The sequence below is a fragment of the Lycium barbarum genome, chromosome 4 (genome assembly GCF_019175385.1).
Source record: "Lycium barbarum isolate Lr01 chromosome 4, ASM1917538v2, whole genome shotgun sequence".
Taxonomy (NCBI): domain Eukaryota; kingdom Viridiplantae; phylum Streptophyta; class Magnoliopsida; order Solanales; family Solanaceae; genus Lycium; species Lycium barbarum.
Genome location: NC_083340.1, coordinates 47,846,632 through 47,866,199, shown reverse-complemented (window position 1 = coordinate 47,866,199; position 19,568 = coordinate 47,846,632). Strand labels below are relative to the sequence as shown.

Here is a 19,568-nt window from a genome sequence, read left to right as displayed (position 1 = left end):
CCTATATAACAAATACCACTTTCTATATGTATACTACAATACAGCATATACAAGATGTATGGCCCCACGGCCCACACACATACACTTACATAGGCACTCTACCAATTTACTAGGAATCAACACGATGTCCATATTACTACTTTAGCAACACATGCTTAATTTGTTTCAGCTCTCCTTAATCCCAAAGGCTTTAAAATCTACTTCCCTGAAAGATTTGACTTGCCAGAAATTTATAGAAACTCCATCCACCTATCACTATCATTTTACTCTTAATTTTAAATAAAGAGTGATACTTAACACCAGAGTTTATCAACCATGTTGGGGAAAATTTATGACATATTTAGGCTAACAACATGTCCAACGCCTACATATATGCAAGCAATTGATTCGTGTTAGTTCCACCAAACGATGACAAGAAAACTTGTAAACTCTTAGCTTGGGATGTCAATTGCAGTGGAAGTAAACAACTCCACATTAGAATAAGCTTCATACCTTAAACCGTGAGGCTACTGAAGAGAACTTGTATGATGACCTAGAAGATTCTTCTCCAAGGGAAGGAAAGAGGCCAGCAATAAAAGGACACTCCGAAGAAGATAACAAATTACGGTGTTCCACCACAACATAATCACGATTTTTATCTAAGAATGTTTCTGTCTTGTATGTCACCTTCAAAATAAGCACTAAAACATGAGTAACAATAGCAATCATTCTCCATGAACATAAACTGAGCTTTCAAATGTCTCTTAGTTTGACATACCTTGCCAGCATAATGGGACATGGTAAAATCTGTTTCATAAAATTTTGCCTTCTCTAATCGTGGATGCCCCCGAAAATTCTGGAACAACTTATTTGAGAAAGTTTGATGCGTAGACTTCGGGAACATGCTGCAATGGTGAATACATCAAGATAAGGAGATGTTACACCCAAAATTTCTAAAAGGGAATAAATTTAACAAACCACATGGGCATATTTTATACCAAGCTTCATCCAGAAGAGCAATTATCCCAATAGGCTTCTGCAAAACACATTTGACATTGAGTAAGTCAAAAGAGTCCAGCTTCAAAGTAGAAATAGAAGCAGTTTTTAAAGTGAAATGGGAAAAACACGACTAGGTCCATGGGACTTGGAGCCCAATGTGTAGTGAAGCGCACAATTTACAAAAAATTAGTATCTACCAAACGCATGTGAATTTAGTAATATAATAATCAAATTGCAATTCAAAAATAATTTCGGCATATCAACGTAAATTATGTCATTAATGATCCAACTTCTCAAACTTGAGACTCGATGAACCAATCGCTTCACGCTGAGATCACTTAGAAAATCATTATTTGAAGCGCACACTTCTCTAAGCGCATGGCGCATGTTTTCACCATGGAGCAATAACCCCTCGCTTTGCATCCTTTCATCACTTTAAGTGATGGAGTGATGGCTTTTAATAACACGGGATAGAAGAAAAACCAAAACATAATAAACCATAAAAGCTTCTAACAGTGAATCAATTTACATTTCCAGAAACAACCTTGCTGCATCTGGATTCACTAATAGTTAAGAACTGACAACTCTGTCCAACAACAAAAGCATGCGGTACCTTTATATGTGGTCCCCGGAATTGAACATAAATTAAAAAAAGTTGCGGCAGAGGTAGAAGACTCATTTTTAGAAGTAAATTATGCTCATATATCTGTTAGCAAAAGACACATTTTCAGAAGTAAATTATGCCTATACATCTGAAAATGATCTTAGTGAACTTTCAGGTTAATAAACACCAGTGGTTCTGCCAAGCTAAAATCCCAATTAATAAATAGTCTAAAGTGCACCATCCAAACTAAGCACCAGGCCAAATGGCAAATGACATATTATAGGAGATACTAACACATAGTATCATGACTGTATCCTCCTCAACAAAATCTTTTATTTAGCTCAAAATTTTCAGTGAATGACAAAACAAATATACACCATGATAATCAAGTAAGCACAAATTCGTAACAAAACCAAAGAAATTTAGCATATCCAAGTTTGCAAGCTTTCTTACATGAAATATGTGGTATAAAACATTTAACATACTATATCAGCTGACAACTTTATACAGAAATTCTTTTTGCCCTCTCAGTAACGTTGCTCCTTAAGCTTACGCAAATCAATTTGAAGATCTGAACCACATGACAAATTAAATCATCTACTGGTATACCAACATATTCTGATAGAGTTGCATACTGTGTTTCATTTGTCGCATCACCTAATTGATAGCAGAGTCTATTGTATAAGTAAGAAATTACATGCAAGAAACTTTTTGTAAAACAGATCATGAGGAGAAGTGTGGAACCTTTTCAATTAGATCCAAAACATCTTGGTTGTCTATAAATTCAATGTAACTCCAATTGATTTCTTCTTTCTGATATTCTTCTTGCTCCATCTTGAATACATGCTAGAAATTTAACAGGATAGAAATAAATAAGTAAAGGGTGAAAGAAGAAACACTGAAATCAAAAGGGTATTATAGCAAGCTTGTACTAAGATTCATAAGATCTCTAGTTCTTTCTTGAAAGGGTAACTTATCCTAGAGCAGTACAACTTACCTCATTAAAATGTTGCTGAAGCTTTTCATTTGCAAAATTGATGCAGAATTGCTCAAAGCTGTACAATGCATAGTGCAGAAATCAGTTATTGGAATGCTCACGTACCAATTTCCAGTTATCGCAATGTTTGGATATCAAGATCCTTCTTGAAAATGAAGCTAAGAGAAGCATCCCAGATATCCCAAGAAAAAGATATTAACTAACCAAAACATCGAGCTAAACACAAACATGAATTGCCCACGAGATGCATTTGATAACAACAAAGGACTTGGAATATGATTGCTAAGTGAGTTGGCAAGATGACGGAATAGAAACTTGCAGCAGCATATCCGCAGGATAACTGAATATCATCACCAAGTCCAAGTTTATGAAGTCAACTTGACACTTGACCGGATTCAATGGTTTCAACGTTCATACAGCAAACCAGGGTCAGGAAGTGCACAAAGTGTTCATATGATATTTGATGACGGTGTTAAAAAAACAAAATTGGTTTAGCTGCTTGGTAATCTTACAACAGCGAAGATTGGGTGATTGAGTGTCGTTTGTAGAGAATCATATTATGTTGCAGATTTTCTACGTCTTCTCACGCGGCTTATATACGGGAGATTTTCCCATTCTTAATCAAATAACTTTTTTTATCAAAACAAATCTTACAACACCGAAAACAGTGTCTGAAATTGGAACAACTGCTGTGGAGCATTGCCCAAACAATCTTCTTCAGTAAGAAAGAAGGCTCTATTAATGAGAAGGTAGAAAATGATCTATTGAAGCTAAATGATCAAAATTGCATAATTGAAAGCATAGAATTTCAAACTTCCTTCGAGACTAGTAAGAATTGAATCACTAAAAGAGCTAAGGCCTTGCACCACGCAGGAGATCAGAAATGACTCATTCACACATGGTGCACCAAAAAGTAATTTGATTTTAGAATGTCCTAAATATGTGCCCAAGCACACAATACCAAGGCAAATGAAGCACATGTCTGGAAAACATTGTCATTCCTACCGCTATAACACTACTAACTAATCTCATATGTTCAACAACTAAAACCTAATGAAGTGAAGATAGAACCAGTACGATCCCCTGGATTATCCACATTGCTCCAGCCAGAAACCTTTTGTAAAAAGGATAGATGGAACTGTGGCTCCTTACATTCTCGTAAATGATGCAGCAAAACCGTAGGGATGGGATGGTCTTTTTCAACTGTATCAAGTGATTCATGTCCAGCATGTCTCACACTCAAAAGCAATGGCCAAATAATTCCCAGCCCTATTGTTAATTTATTTATTTATTATAGCAGTGGTCACATTCAATAGATAATGCACAAGATTGTCAATTACTTGCTGCTAGGTTGATTTTTATACAACGGAAGAAAATCGAAAATCTGGGAAGCTATTCACAATTCCCTAGTTTAAAAAATCTAGTTGAAGTCAGCCTGGTTTTCATAAACTCTCTCCAGCCGGAAGAAAACTAGCTTCTTAAAACACCAAACTAACTATTGCCAGCTCCCGGTGATAGAGCCATCTTCTGCAAGGCGATGCTTCAAATGGAATTTCCCCAATGTTCAATAAAAACTCAGAGCCCGTTTGTCTTAGCATATAAGTTGCTGAAAACGGCTTATAAGCTGTTTTCAGTTTTTTTGAGTGTTTGGCTGGCCAGCTTATAAGGTTTTCAGCTTATAAGCTGCTTTTTTTAAGCTAAGCCAAACGGGCCCTCAAGCACTTATCTCCACCCCCTCCCCCCAACAAAAGGAGCACCAATATTCAACAGAGCCGAGGTCTTCCGAGCTAAGTTACTCGGATTCGGGTGCGGGTGTCTGATACGGGTGCGGATCTAGATGTCGGATCCTTCATGATCTAAATTTTAAGATTCGGGGATACGGATCCAGTTATTGATACAGGTGCGGGGATTCAGCTAAAAAAATTCAAATATCTAAAAATAGTGCTATAAAACCTGAGTCGAGGGTCTTTCGGAAACAGCCTCCTTATCTTCCGAGATAGGGATAAGGTCTGCATACACTTTACCCTCCCCAAACCCCACATTGTGGGATTTCACTAGGTATGTTGTTGTTGTTGTACAGTTATAAAACCTAAATTATGGAATATTATGTGGAAAACTTGAGGAAAAAATATTGATCAAGAGGAGAATCCCCGAAGGAGATAAAAGGAAACAAAGTGTCATAGAAATTTTTATATACAAGGTATTCCATTTTCTTCAATTTCACCTTGCTTTAGTTTTAATTAAAGAAATCATTGAATCTGTCCAGAATTTCTACGTGGATTTTGGTCAAAGTATCCAAAATCGGTTGACCAGATCGGGTACGGATCCCACACCCACACCCATGTCGTGTCGACACGGGTGCGGCACCGAAAGTGAAGAGTCCGAGTAACATAACTTCTAAATAAAGAAGGATTGAATGTTCAGTGCCAATCCTAAGTCTCCTGATAGCACAAAAGGCCCATAGTAATTACAAAGGCGGCTAGTAGTTGTGTGATTTTTCACCTCAGCGCCATTCAAAGTCCAAAAGAAATGGAAATTCCAAGAGAACACAATTCCACGCAAATGAACAAAGCCCTAAAAGAAAAGTTGAAAAGCCACGAACAAGTTTACAAGAAAATTCCAAATCCACGTGACTTGCAAGAAGAAACTAGCGGTCTTTTGTCTAATTGAGAATTGAGAGATGAAAAGAGGGGTAAAACCTGGAAAATGGATTCCATGAGCCTAAACAAAACATGTTTTTTATGATCTCAGATCTCACATCTTCCTATTGTGTCGAAAACCATAATTGCTTAAAATCACTTTGTGCCACACCGAGCATAATGTTTTTGTAAAGTCCCGTAAGGTTTTAGGTTTAAAATTTCAGTGGCAGCAAGTTTAACATTAGTAATGTGCTCGAGAGGTATAAGACCCACACCGTCTAAACAAAGTACTAAAAATATGTCAAACTGCTCATGATATAAAGTGAAGGGCCAAACTAGGTATTACTTAATTATTTTTCTAGAAAGTGATATTCCAAGGATATAATTAATATTATTTCTTTACCTACAAAGGGGTCACGTGATAGGAAGGGACTAAGTGAGAATTAATTAAGTCTCACAAGTGAGCCTTTCTGTATATGTCCAGCATTTTGAGTAATGATGGAAACACTAAGGGCATATTTGACCTTCCACCATTTATGAAAGCATGTGGAAAAGAATAGATTAATTAAAAGCCAAAAGGATATGTGCAGACCCTTTCAAACTCTACAGCAGCAACAAATAGAAAAGAATAATATGCCCTAGTGCCTTTAGTTTCAGCGACGTAGTGGAGCATTAAGAGAATTAACTGTGCAATACTTATTTTTGGGGTTTTGACGGACGTTGCCACTGTCCCACGGATATAAAACATCAGCAGTTCCATAGACTTAGAATCAAAGATCACCATCAGTGTACTTTCAAGGTAACCCACGAGTTCTCTTTAGAATTGTTATTACTAATTGAGATATGGGTAAGGTTTTGAACCCCGATTATTATGTAGATTGAATTGTCGATTGTTGTTGACAAGGTAGAAGTTAATCTTGCTAGAAAGGAAGAATCCTGAGGTGAGTTTAAACTTTCCCATAAGGTGTTCGATTAAATGTTTCTACATGTTAATGCGAGTTAAGTGGAACGAGTGAACTCACATAATTTATCGTTGAATGAATCTATCTCGTGCTCTCTGTTTACTTCCTCGTGCTTATCCGTCTGATGAAGATACTGGTTGTACCTACCTATTTTGTGTATAAAGGCTTTGTGCTAACTTTGTCCAGCCCAAAACAGTGTCTAATGCCCTTGAATCATGACCTAGAAAACAAAAATCCCCTCATTCCTCTAATATGCTATAAGTGTGAGCCTCCATAAGTAAAATTCTTCTCTTCCATATCTTATACAGAGAAGTTCTTCCTCATTTATTAAAGTCTCTTTATATTTCTGAATCATGTAAACATTTTGTGCTTATGCCATGTCTATGACAAAGTAGATGACTTGAAACTTTAATGTAAAGTTTAATGAAATGGTAACCGCATAAAGGGTTCCAAGCAGCCGTATAAAGGGTTGCTAATGCTTCCATAATGATGCATACAAGAATTGGTGGCCGTATAAAGGGCTCCGAGTAACCGTACAAAGGGTTATTAATTTTCTTATACAATGAGGTGCAACATGAATGGTAACCGTATAAACGGTTACGAGCAGCCGTATAAACAGTTGCTAATATTTTCATAATGATGCAAAAGATTCGGTAGCCGTATAAAGGGCTAAGAGTAACCGTATAAAGGGTTACTAAGTGCCATCACAGGCATAAGAAAAGTTCAGTCGACTAGAACAACTAAAAGAAAACAAAAAGAAAGGACTAATAAACTGAGCCTACGTCTATTATGTTCTGTTGGTTGCAAATTGGTCAACATTATCAAAGTTATTAAATGAGTTCCACCCCAGCAGTTCCTTGGTATTAATTCTCTTGCACATTTATGTTGTGGTTACATTTTATTAATGCATTCCATTTATTTTCTTGAACTTAGAAGATGTTCCTTCATTACTGGACATTTCACAACTTAAATATCGATTTTGTTGCAGGCAGTTGCTCAACGTGAACAAAAGAATTGAGTTTTAGTGGTTTTTTTCTTTTCTGTTTTTTGCTTCATTGTGTTGCAATACTTTATGATAAATTATGACTTCTTTCTCAGCTTTTATTCAAAATCTTATTCGGACTTTAGTGAGGAGAATGGAGGAACCAAAGCTTACTTGCGATACTGCAGAATTGGGGAATTGTGGGGAAATCTGGGAAGTTGAGGATGCCGAACCAATTTTGGTTCATCAACAAGATGGATGCTCAGACAAAGAAATAGATACGCCTATTTGGATCCGCCGATACTTACTCAAGCTAAACAAATTGTTTGGAGTTGACTTTCAGGGGCACAAAGAAGAAGCCATGGAACTTCTCTTGCAGATTGATAGTAGTAGACAAGCAAAGAAGATGGAATCAGAGATTAATATTAAGAAGAGCAGGTTCAAGGGGACACAAGAACTGAAGGGACTGGTCTCTTTTGATGTTAAATTCAAAAGTGATGGAAATAGGAGCAGGGGAAGGGCTTTAACTTTAATTGATCAATGAAGCTCAAATTAGTCACATGGAATGTGAGGGGATTAAATAACATGGATAAGAGGAGGTTGGTGAAGAATTCTATTCTTGATTGGGGTGCAGACATTATATGTTTGCAGGAAACAAAGCTTGAGGGGGATGTAGAAGATGATGTTAATTATATTTGGGGAGGAAGATGGGCAAGTTATGCATGTCTAAAAGCCAGTGGAACTAGAGGTGGAATCATGATGATATGGGATAGAAGGGTATGGAAAGGGGAGATTTTTCAGATTGGGTCATATACTTTGACTAGCAGATTTGAAGGCCAGTTACAGAACTTTGAATGCCATATTACAGAGGTGTATGCTCCAAATTGTGACATTGAAAGAGAAGAGGTTTGGTGGGAAATAAGTGCTGTCAGGGGTCTGATGGAAGGCCCATGGGCAATTTGTGGGGACTTCAATATTGTTAGATTCCCGACAGAGAAAAGAAATTGTAGGAGAAGGCCATAGCTATGGTGGAATTCTCAGACTTCATAGAGGATATGAGTCTTATTGATCTTCAGCTAGAAGGAGGTCCTTATACTTGGTACAGAGGGGACAATCACACTAGTGCTTCAAGAATTGACAGAATCCTAATCTCTGAAGAGTGGGATGACAGTTTTAGCAATATTAAACAATCTCTCCTTCAGAGAGTGACATCTGATCATGTCCCTATTGTTCTGCAATGTGGAGATTGGGACCAACCAAAGTCATATTTCAAATTTGACAATTGGTGGTTGAATACTGATGGCTTTGTTGATAGAATCAAGAGTTGGTGGACAACATTTGACTTCGAAGGGAAACCTGATTATGTTCTAGCTTGTAAATTGAAGGCTTTGAAAGGTAAACTAAGAGAGTGGAGCAAAAGCAGCCAAGGCAACCTGAAAGTACAAAAATCAGACCTGCTCAATCAATTGGCAGTACTGGACAGAGTGCTAGAAGTAAGAATTCTAACTGAAGGGGAAATGGTGGAGAAGGCATCACTATTGCTGAAGTATGAAGATCTTCTAAAGAATGAAGAAGTGGCCCGGAGACAAAGGTCCAGGGCCATCTGGCTCAAAGAAAGAGACAAGAATACAAAGTTCTTTCACAAGACTGCCAATGCTCACAAAAGGTGCAACAACATTGATCACTTAATGATCCAGGAAGAATTAATCACAGAACCACAGAGAATCAAGAATGAGATAGTAGATTTCTACAAAACACTCTACACAGAGACTGAAGAATGGAGACCTGCAAGCAATTTTGGGAATTGTCCAACAATAACTGAGCAAGATAAGAATTTGCTACAAAGCAGATTCGATGAACAAGAAGTTTTAGGGTGTTTGAAAATGTGTGCTACGGACAAGGCACCAGGACCTGATGGCTTTACAATGGGATTCTTTATCAAATGTTGGGAGGTACTTAAACAAGACATCATGGGGGTGTTTCACAACTTCCATTCCCATGGCCTATTTGAAAGGAGTTTCAATGCAACCTACATTGCCTTGATCCCTAAGAAGAATGGTGCAAAGGAGCTGAGGGACTTCAGACCTATAAGCCTAATAGGCAGCATTTACAAGATTATTGCAAAAGTCTTGACTGAGAGGCTGAAAAAGGTGATGGAAAAACTGGTAGATTCTCAACAAATGGCATTCATAAAAGGAAGGCAAATAATGGATGCCATACTAATAGCCAATGAAGCAGTAGACTCAAGACAGAAACAGAAGAAGCCTGGCATCCTCTGCAAGCTAGATATTGAGAAAGCATTTGACCATGTGAATTGGAACTTCTTACTAAGCATGTTACAACAAATGGGATTTGGAGTACAATGGGTTAAATGGATAAAATTTTGCATATCGACTGTCAGATTCTCAGTCATCATCAATGGTTCTCCAGAAGGATTCTTCTCTGCTCAGAGAGGTCTCAGGCGGGGTGATCCCTTGTCACCTTTTCTTTTCATAATAGCCATGGAAGGTTTAAACAACATGGTCAAAACAGCCAAACTTAATGGGTGGATTAAAGGCTTTGAGGTAGCTATGAATGGACACAACATTCAGGAGATTACGCATCTTCAATATGCTGATGACACCTTAATTTTTTGTGATGCAGAAGTGGAACAACTGAGAATTTTGAGAATTATACTGGTCCTTTTTGAAGGCATTTCTGGGCTGCATATTAATTGCAGAAAGAGTCATCTCTTCCCAATTAATGAAGTAACAAACATGGAGGATTTAGCACTGATCTTGAGGGGAGAAGTGGGGACTCTTCCTACTACTTATCTTGGCATGCCACTGGGGGCCAAGTCAAAATCTACTGGCATATGGAACAATGTCCTGGAGAAATGTGAAAAGAAACTCTCAAGATGGAAGTGTCAATATTTGTCAATGGGAGGAAGGCTCACTCTGATTAACTCTGTATTAGACTCTCTACCAACCTATATGATGTCCCTTTTTCCCATTCCGGTGGGGGTCATTGAAAGATTGGACAGCATAAGAAGGAACTTCCTGTGGCAAGGTAAAAAAGAAAAAAAAGCCTATCACTTGGTCAAGTGGGAAGAGGTAATTCTCAGCAAGGCTCAAGGTGAATTGGGAATTAGAAATTTGAAGAATCACAGCAAAGCCCTCAAGTTGAAATGGTTATGGAGGTACTCTCAAGACCCTCAATGCTTATGGAGCAAGGTAATCAAAGCCAAATATGAAGTACAAGACAACTGGATGACTAAACCAGTGAACTCAACTTATGGAGTTAGTCTTTGGAGGTCTATAAGGGTACTATGGCCCGCTCTAAAGAGTCAAGTTTCAATCAGAGTGCTAAATGGTAACAGGACATCCTTCTGGAATGATAATTGGCTGGGGAATGGAGCTTTGAAGGATCTATTCTCTGACATATATGCTTTAGCTCATCACCAACAGAGATCTATAGCTGAAATGTGGTCACCTCAAGGTTGGGAATTGATACTCAGAAGAGACCTGAATGATTAGGAGATAAGTAGAATGGTTGAGTTCTACAAACAACTGGTTGATTTCACAGGAACTCAAAACAGGGATGACACATTGAGATGGCAAGGACATAGTAGTGGAAAATTCAGTGTTAATGCAGCCTATAAAATGATAAACCAACCAACACCTCAAGTCACCAACTGGCCCTGGAAGCATATTTGGAAGACCAAGATACCATGCAAGGTTGCATGCTTCTCATGGTTACTGGCAAAGGAAGCTGTGCTCACACATGAAAATTTAAAGAAGAGGAACTGGACTATGTGCTCAAGATGTTTTCTCTGTGAAAAAGAAGTAGAGACAATTGGTCACTTATTTTTGCACTGCAGGATAACTGATCAGCTATGGAAGATCTTCATTAATCTCAGAGGCATAGCCTGGACAATGCCTAGAAAGATTACTGAAGCTCTCTTTAGTTGGGAGGCAGCTGGAGCTGGAGCAAATGACATAAACAGATGGAAGATGGTCCCTGCTTGCATTTGGTGGGCAATTTGGAAAGAAAGGAACTCTAGATGCTTTGAGAACAGCAGCAACACAATGCAGGAGATCAAGCTTAACTGTATTAAGCTTTTTTCTTTTTGGTGTAACCAGATCTACCCAGAGGATACTATATCTATCCTAGACTCATTAGGTTCCTGTTAGAACTGTAGACTGGTTTTGCTCTCTTCTGCTCACTTGTAAATATGGTTTCAGTACAACCCATGTACTGTTCTGTGTTTAATACATACATGTTACCTTCTCAAAAAAAAATGTTGAGACTCACTGAGTACGGTGGATTGTACTGACGTTATCTTTTGGGAACCTACGTTGGTCTGCAGTACAACGTAGGTGCCAATTTTGTGGACAAACAGACTACAGGCTAGAGATCATTGCTCTCCGTGCTTTTGGTAGCTCCACTTCTTGCTTTCGGTGGGGACTCGTATATGTTTATTCATTTATTCCTTTATTTAGCATATGTTTTGGGAGCCAGGAACCCTATGTCCTGTGCATTTCCTTTAGTACTCCAGTAGAGGCTTCATAGACGTGTTTTAGTTGGGTTATGGTTGATAACGGTACTTGGGATCATTTTTAGTACGTTTCAGTATTTATGGATTTCGAGATTCATGTGGATTATTTTAAGGATTGTTTGCATTAGAGTTTTGAGAGTCAAGTTATTTATTTAGATGCACATGGGTTATGTGTTATGGAAGTATAGGTTAGAACAGTCAAGCTGGCTCGCTCAGTCAAGTCAAGGCACCAAGTGCCAGTCATGACTTGTTTAGAAAACGGGTCGTGACAGTTTTTTCTTTTGGGATTTCCTTATTTTCAAGCTTCCCAGTTTCTATAATTTGTAACTCCATTTAGCCCCCCCCCCCCCCCCCCCCCCACACAAAAAAAAGACATTGATTTGACATGACAATCTTTCAAGCTAATAAGCCATCAGAAAACTGTTTTTCTCTCCTTATTTTGGGGGTTCACTCTAACACTTGGTCCGTAGAGTATAAACTGAAGGTAAAGACAACCCATCTGAGTTTTGAGGAAAAATACCCCTACTTTAAGCACATATTAACTGCACATGATAGGCTAATATTGGTTTCAAACTCATAGCTCGTGGAAAGAACCAATTTAGCAAACAAGCCACTATATTGTGGACCTAATGGGAAGACAATTCTCAGAGGCTATAATGATTAGATATTTCCACAATAACTCCAACACTTAACACTTTCCTGTTTACGAACATCCAATAACTTCTCAACCTTTCATCTCCAATCTACATTCTACGCTGAAAACTGCTTATGAAAAAATAGATAATTAAATGATTTTTCATAGCCCACGGTTATGCAATTCTACAACATTATTTGTCTAACAATTTCAATCATTGTCAGCAAGCTCATATACTAATCAAGTTTCAGTTAAGCTTTCAGTAAAGCATGAATAGCATTCAAATAAAGCCTTGTGAGAGGTCACGTCTAATAGATCATTACTTTTAGGTGCTAAACATCGCCCAAGCGCAACTATGAATTGCCTTTCATATATTTCATTACATGCTTTCACCAAAAATATGGGCATGATCTTTTAACAGCTGTGAAGAATCAGTAGGAGTATATGCCTGCAATCTTGAGTTTTTTTTCTTTTACCTAATGAGTAATTTAAGTTGACGTTGCACAACTACAGAAGGCTCAATGCATTACAATTGCACTAAAGGGGATGCAATGGAAAATTGAAGCTTGAGCCAAAAAATTGATCCACAGCTTCTGGATGTATATTTACAAATCTGATTCTAGAAGGACTTCCAATAACCTACCTTTATTTATACCTTTCAATAAATGTAGCAATCTGTTATTTCCATATACTACATTATTTTTCAAAAGATAACATGTAACTAACCTGTTCTGCTTAAAGCATTCAAATCCATATATATCTAAAACTCCAATTTGTATCTGGGAATCAAGATCTTGACCAACAGATCTATTAATCTTTTCAACTAACCTGAAACAAACAAACGACGACATACTCATATATAATCAACTTATGTAAGTTAAACATTGACTATTGGATGCCGTAAAGGATTTCTAAGTTACCAACCAATCAAATAATTGGGCATAAACAGTCTTTGCTAAAGTATCACGTCCTGCAACAGCAGCACCACAATCAAGAGCCTTAATGATGATTCCTTCGTGAGTTTGAATTGATCTTGTACAGAGAGAGGTCACCAACAACTGTACGTCACACCTTTTTAAAAAAAGAGTAATTGGGGATCAGTTGGACTGTCAGACGTTAAGTAAATACCACCCTTATAAAGCAATACGACAGAGCTTGAATTTTTGGTTTAAAATAACAACGATACTGAAGAGCCTTGCACGACAAGAAATGTAAAGAAGGCAAAGATACACAAAAGTCAGCAATACCTCAAGGCGACACCAGAACCATTAAATCCAAGCATGTGAACAAGCGAGACCAGTCCTAGTTTGACAGGACTCCACTTACCTCCCTTCTTTTGGAGAGTTTTGAGCTTCAACCTACACGTCCCCTAGGCTATATTTTTCAATTCTTTATCATACAAAAGTTATAATAACAACCCGTGAATTAGTCCTATCCTATATGACGTCATGAACAGTGCTATCCTTTCCTGAATATAATTTTCTCGATGTCTCAAAATCACAAATAATTCCAAGACAGGACATGAAAAGCAAGAAAAATGAAGAACTATTGCAATAACCATTTTTTTTTATCAACTAAGTATATTTCATTCTGACCTCTTTTTTGCTTTCTTTATGCTTTCTATTGAGCCGAGGGTCTTTCAGAAACAGCCGTCCTACCTTGGTAGGAGTAAGGTCTGCGTACAATCTACTCTCCCCAGACCCCACGTTGTGGGATTTCACTGGGTTGTTGTTGTTGTTGTTGTTGTTATTGTAAGTATATTTCCTTCAAGAACTATTCCAATAACTTTTAAGGATGACACATTAATTATAACGAACTGCCATCTACATATAACAGAGAGTCAAGTGTACGGTAACCATTTCACCAATACAAACTGTATAAACCAAAATTGAGTAATGAACATTATTCTAAGCGAAAGAAAGCGTTGTTGGCCGAGAGCCCGAAAAGCTTAAGAGAGCAGACACAGTAATATTCTCTATCTTTTGAGCCGAGGGTATATCGGAAATAGTCTCTCTATACCACAAAGGTAGGGGTGACCTGCGTACATCCTACCCTCCCCAAACCCCACTTATGGGATTACACTGGATATGTTATTGTTTTTTTTTTTTTTGGTTTGGGCGGGCGGGGAGAGAAACGAAACATTTCCAAGTAGATACCGAAATTCAATCCCAAAAAAATTATATATCAAGGGAAAAAGCCTAGCAAAAGGATGATAAAGGACATGATAATCATTCATCAACCAGCAATAATATCAGCAAATCAGAGAAACAAAAAGCTTAAATGTGTTGCCTGGAGAAGGAAAAGAATCACTTACTTAAAAAGCTTAGCAGCCATCTGTAGATGAGACCTAGACTTTTCATCTTTTATAACTGATGAGTCGTGTTCTTTGCCCGGAAAGAATTCTATGTTTCCTAGATGTAGAATGGCTGCCAAGGTACGGAATATTGCTTCCTGTTATTAAAAGAACAATGCAATGTTAGTAATTAGTGAAGTAGAATACCACTGCTACTAGAAACAGAAATATTGATTAGGATAACAAACTACAGTTGCAGAACCTGTTCCTCCTGACTAATTCCAACGATATCCATAGCCCTCCTTGTCTTGGAATACTCCTCAGCATTGCTAACTCCATCTAGCTCATAGGTTTTGCTCTGGTTCAAGTAGTGAAAGTCACTAGGATGCCCCAGCTTGTATTTCTCCGTATCCTGAAGAAGCAAACATAAATAGGAAACAACCTTAAACTTTTACTCTGACGGTCAAATCGCATACATTGGCCACTTAGAACAATTTAATCACACATTAATGTCACCACATAAAAGTTAATACACTCGCGAGGAAAAAAATATCATAACATACATTTCACTTAGGACATGAAGAATTTCATGAATTGAACGTCATAACCAAGCGCATGGAGGGAAGAAAATACCATTCCAGATGCACATAATTGGTAAAAGCAGTGATAATTCCTCTCCGGATCTGTTATCTGAACAACACGAGATCTCTCCAGAAGATAAGTCCTAATTGCGGCACCAGATATTCTACCACTAGCATCAAATTGGATCTCCACAAACTTGCCAAAACGACTGCAAGAAACAAGGATTAGAGGCATTAATCATAATTGAATAGACCTCAAAAACGATTGCCCCGTGTTCAGCTATCACTTTATTGAATAAGTACGAGTTTAAAAATTCCAACAAACTAGAAATAACCAGTTTCACCGTAAGCAGGTGAAGGACAAGACAAACAGAGATTCCATAAAAAAAAAAACAATGCTCTTAAAAAAGACGACAAAACCACCTTCACTGCTAAAATAATGAACATCACTGATTTCACCAAATGATACATGTCAGCAATGCCAACATTAGCAGTCGAAAACACACCTTGAATTGTCATTCCTAATAGTACGTGCATTGCCAAAGGCCTCCAGCAACGGGTTAGACTAGACCAAAAATGAAAAATGACTAAAAATTAGTAACATAAACTTTTTGAACAGCAAAAATAAAACAAATTCAAATCATCAATTAAAGAAATCTCACTAACAAAAAACGAAAAAAAGAAGAATCTCACTACAGTAAAGGAAAACACATAAAAATAAAGAACCATGAGGATGATCTCCTAGCAATAAGAATTGAGTTAGCAATCATAACCTAATTGACATTACATCTTGATTTTGATGATGACAGAACACTAGGCTAGAAATTAATTGTTTCAATGACATGAGAATGACAGTAAGGAGACTACAATTTGTTCAGTGAGCTTTAGTGCGTCAGCTTTAGTGCGTCATATGCATATCGGATGGAGCTTTACATCTTGAAAAGGAAGGATGCCATCCCTCTCAGTCTCAGCCACATTAACTTCCTGACGGGAACATTCACTGTTGCGTGCAGATTTACCATGAACGACTAACAGGTCTCTCTCGTATGACATCCCTCAACACCATATATGAAATGTTTTGACCTCTTTTCTTTTTCTTTCCAAGGTGCATTCTGCAAACAGTTAGATTGAACAGCCATCCCATAAGTTTCTGGAGATGTCACCTTGCAGTTGAGATGCATAGAAGTCTGGACAAAACATCCTCCAAAGTAACAACAGATGGGCTGTTGAGAATTTCATCTCAAACTGAGTTATGATCCAATCTCGGTCTGATGAGAGCAAGAACCATAGAGGATATTTCTATCTGTTTCTCCTTATCAGTCACATCATCAATAATTGGCATGAAGAGAATTAAACTCGTCCTTCAGAGGTTTTTACCTGACCCAAATAACTGATAATGTCTAGATGATCTTGCTCGATACGGACCATGCCAACTTCAGTCCAGACTGAGATAGGCCTTGCAAGGATGAAATAGATTGAGAGATTGGGATCAAGAAATTCCAAAATAGACTAGACAATTGTCTATCTATTTCAATCCACGCGGTTTGATCTGGAAGCTTGAATATCTGAATAATTTTTTAGGTGAATATCATATCCTTGACCCATGTATTATGGTTCCGCTCCCAAAGAGACGTAACTATTACTGCTTGCAACTTTGCATTAGTAATTGCGGGGTGTAGAAATTGAGGAGAAAATAGTTTTTGCTTGATTTTCAATTTTTATATCTTCAATCATCTTTGTATAAGCAACAATTTGTTTAACTGGAAGACAAAACCGAACAATTAGCGATGTTTCACAACAGAAAACTTCTGCAAGAGAGAAATCAGATTGAGATATTGATGAGAGATAATGCGACGATCAGATTGAGAGCAAGATTGATGTCACAATGGTAGGTAAGAAGAACTGTTGCATTAGTTGAAACCAAAACAGTGACATTCAGACAGTGGTGGGATAAGAGAAACGTCATGACGTTTTGCCTTTCATGGGGAGACGCTCTTTCTATGTTGACACCGAATTACAGTCTAAACCCTAGTAATCGAAATTCATTAAGTTGCAGGCAGAATCACCACATGATGTTTTGCCTCTAAAACCATTAAGCAGCAGCCAGCAACTTACCTCGAGAACTTGTTGTTCAACTGTTCTGTCATCATCAGCAGCACGACCACCAACATAGGTAAGGTATTGCATTATCAACTTTGTGGTCTCTGTTTTCCCTGCTCCACTTTCGCCACTAACCAATATAGATTGGCTTCGGTTCTCAGACATCATAGCCCTAACAAAGATAATTCGAGCAAAAATAAATCACAAATTGATTCACTTTAGGCAATCCTCACCAGATCCCCAAATCACTAGTCAACAAACCTGTACGATGCATCAGCCACAGCAAACACATGAGGGCTAAGCTCACCGAACGGAGCTCCTTTATATTGCTCCATCATGTGCACATTGTACAGATGTGGAAGTTTAGTGAATGGATTGACAGCTATTAAGATGCTTCCCGTGTATGTCTATTAAAGGAAAAAGGGGGGAATCAATTATCATCGCAATGCACTCATGTAGGATGACGGTGTTAGAGCATATGACAAAACTGTACCTAGTGAAACCCCGTCAGGAGAACAACGATTCTTTTTTTTATCAAGTAAAAGTATTTTCATTCATAAACATTGCCAAAACGGCCGTATACAAAGGGTATACCACAAGATCAAGAATCTACAAAGTTATGATACCTCTACAAACTCCACCCAATCCTCTACACAACTAGGAACTTTCTGTTTACACCAAAAGTAAATAAGAAAGCAGAGCTACTGCTCAATTGAGAGAAACTTGACTCTACTACATCAAAAGCTCTCCTATTTCTCTCTGTCCACACTACCCACATTAACGCAAGGAGAACAACAATTCTTAACTAAAGCTACAGCTTTAATGCCCATAACTACAAGCCAGTAGCTTTTGGTTCAAAATTTGGGTTAGCACAACATGTGTCAAAATCCATGATCAAGACATTCTAGAAGCAGTGCACAAGAAATAGCTTCAGTTCTTTCCTCACAAAAATATTTTCAAAGATATACTTTTAACAAATATTGCAAACACAATGCAGTGGTCTAGGGGCAAATATCAATTGCTACAGTGACTAAAACTCCATAAAGTGTCTCAATATCCATTTGAGTCGAATAACAGAGTGACAATCAGAACAAGGTAGATTTACCATTCATCTACCAGAGCCAAAGTAGAACCAAAAATTGGACCGGAATCGGCACTGGTTGATGCTGGAATTTAATAACTTTATTCCTAAAACTCTAGACGGATCATATAAAGAACAATTTTAGCAAGCTTTATTCACTTTTTTTGTAACATAGACATCACTAAGAATCACACTACTTCAAGAAATAAGATAGAGAAACTTTAATTTAATAATGATGAATTCTGTTTTCCTTCCTCCTACAAACCAAACACTATACAATCAGCTGTGGCAGCCACCCACTTTTGCCTCTACAAGGAGGGCTACACGCCGTTCCCCTGCTCCACGCCCAAAGCATCCTTCTTTAACAGGTAGGTTATGCTAGAAGGGGCATCGTGCAGACATGAACGCTCTAATTTAGGTGTCCTACTTTCCTTTCCTTTTTGGTCTGTCCCAAAAAAGTCCTCTTTCTATATTTATTAAAATTTTCAATTCCAACATTCTACATGGCAAGTTCGAAACCGCAAGATTTAAAGAATACACACTTATTTAATTTTAAGATTCAAAATCTCCCTTTGTTTCTCAAAACTCCCGTGCTCAGTCAAACTGAAACACTTAAATTAGCTTTTTCTTGATTTATACAGATGAAGATATTGTATATGAAGGGGGGGGGAAAAAAACAAGAATCGTAAATTTCACAACTCACGTAAATTTCATTAAGAGCATATCTTCTTTCAAGATTATCTAAAACACCAGGCTCATTCAAATAAGTCAATTTGGTCATGTCATCAACTCCTCCATGGTCTGCTTCTTCATCCCTTGGATACAGATTCTCCGGTAACGCCAATACCTAACAAAAACAAATTATTCAACCCATTTGACCAAAAAAATTCAAAATTGAAGTGTTGTTTGTCTCACTTTGTTGCCATGTTGAGTAACAACTTGGACTTGTTTACCAATAAAATCAGTGACTTGAGCTGCTACCCAAGCAGAATTTCTGTCTTCAACCCATACATTAGAGCCCTTTCGTAGTGTCATTTTCTTGGATTATAGGTGAAATATCACGTGTTTTGTGTGGAATTTGGGGATTTTTTGGATTTGAAATTTGAAGTTGCATTAAAACCCTAGAAAGAGAGAGAGAGAAATAAGAAGAGATAATTCTGTTCAGGTTCCCGCCCTAAAC

At 37.7% G+C, this 19,568-nt stretch overlaps 1 protein-coding gene across 4 annotated transcripts in view; it reads right to left on the bottom strand.

Moving 5' to 3' along the window:
* Positions 1–19,474, bottom strand: part of LOC132635993 (myosin-15-like) — a 49,632-nt gene extending 30,158 nt beyond the window's left edge. For 2 of the 4 annotated variants that reach the window (XR_009580892.1, XM_060352617.1), the window contains exons 1-15: positions 19,304–19,472; positions 19,092–19,235; positions 17,569–17,714; positions 17,323–17,479; positions 15,714–15,772; positions 15,260–15,416; positions 14,889–15,038; positions 14,648–14,784; positions 13,258–13,404; positions 13,060–13,161; positions 2,580–2,637; positions 2,327–2,428; positions 978–1,015; positions 758–884; positions 493–666 (exon numbers count right to left, since the gene is read on the bottom strand). Coding sequence is in view for 3 of the 4 variants with exons in the window: in XM_060352617.1 (XP_060208600.1) it covers positions 493–666; positions 758–884; positions 978–1,015; positions 2,327–2,428; positions 2,580–2,637; positions 13,060–13,161; positions 13,258–13,404; positions 14,648–14,784; positions 14,889–15,038; positions 15,260–15,416; positions 15,714–15,772; positions 17,323–17,479; positions 17,569–17,714; positions 19,092–19,235; positions 19,304–19,423 (1,818 nt within the window). In the remaining variant the exon portion in view is untranslated. Of the gene's footprint in view, positions 1–492; positions 667–757; positions 885–977; positions 1,016–2,326; positions 2,429–2,579; positions 2,638–13,059; positions 13,162–13,257; positions 13,405–14,647; positions 14,785–14,888; positions 15,039–15,259; positions 15,417–15,713; positions 15,773–17,322; positions 17,480–17,568; positions 17,715–19,091; positions 19,236–19,303 lie in introns of all 4 variants that reach the window. The other 2 variants (XM_060352618.1, XM_060352616.1) reach the window with 2 other exon arrangements.
* Positions 19,475–19,568: the final 94 nt, after the last annotated feature.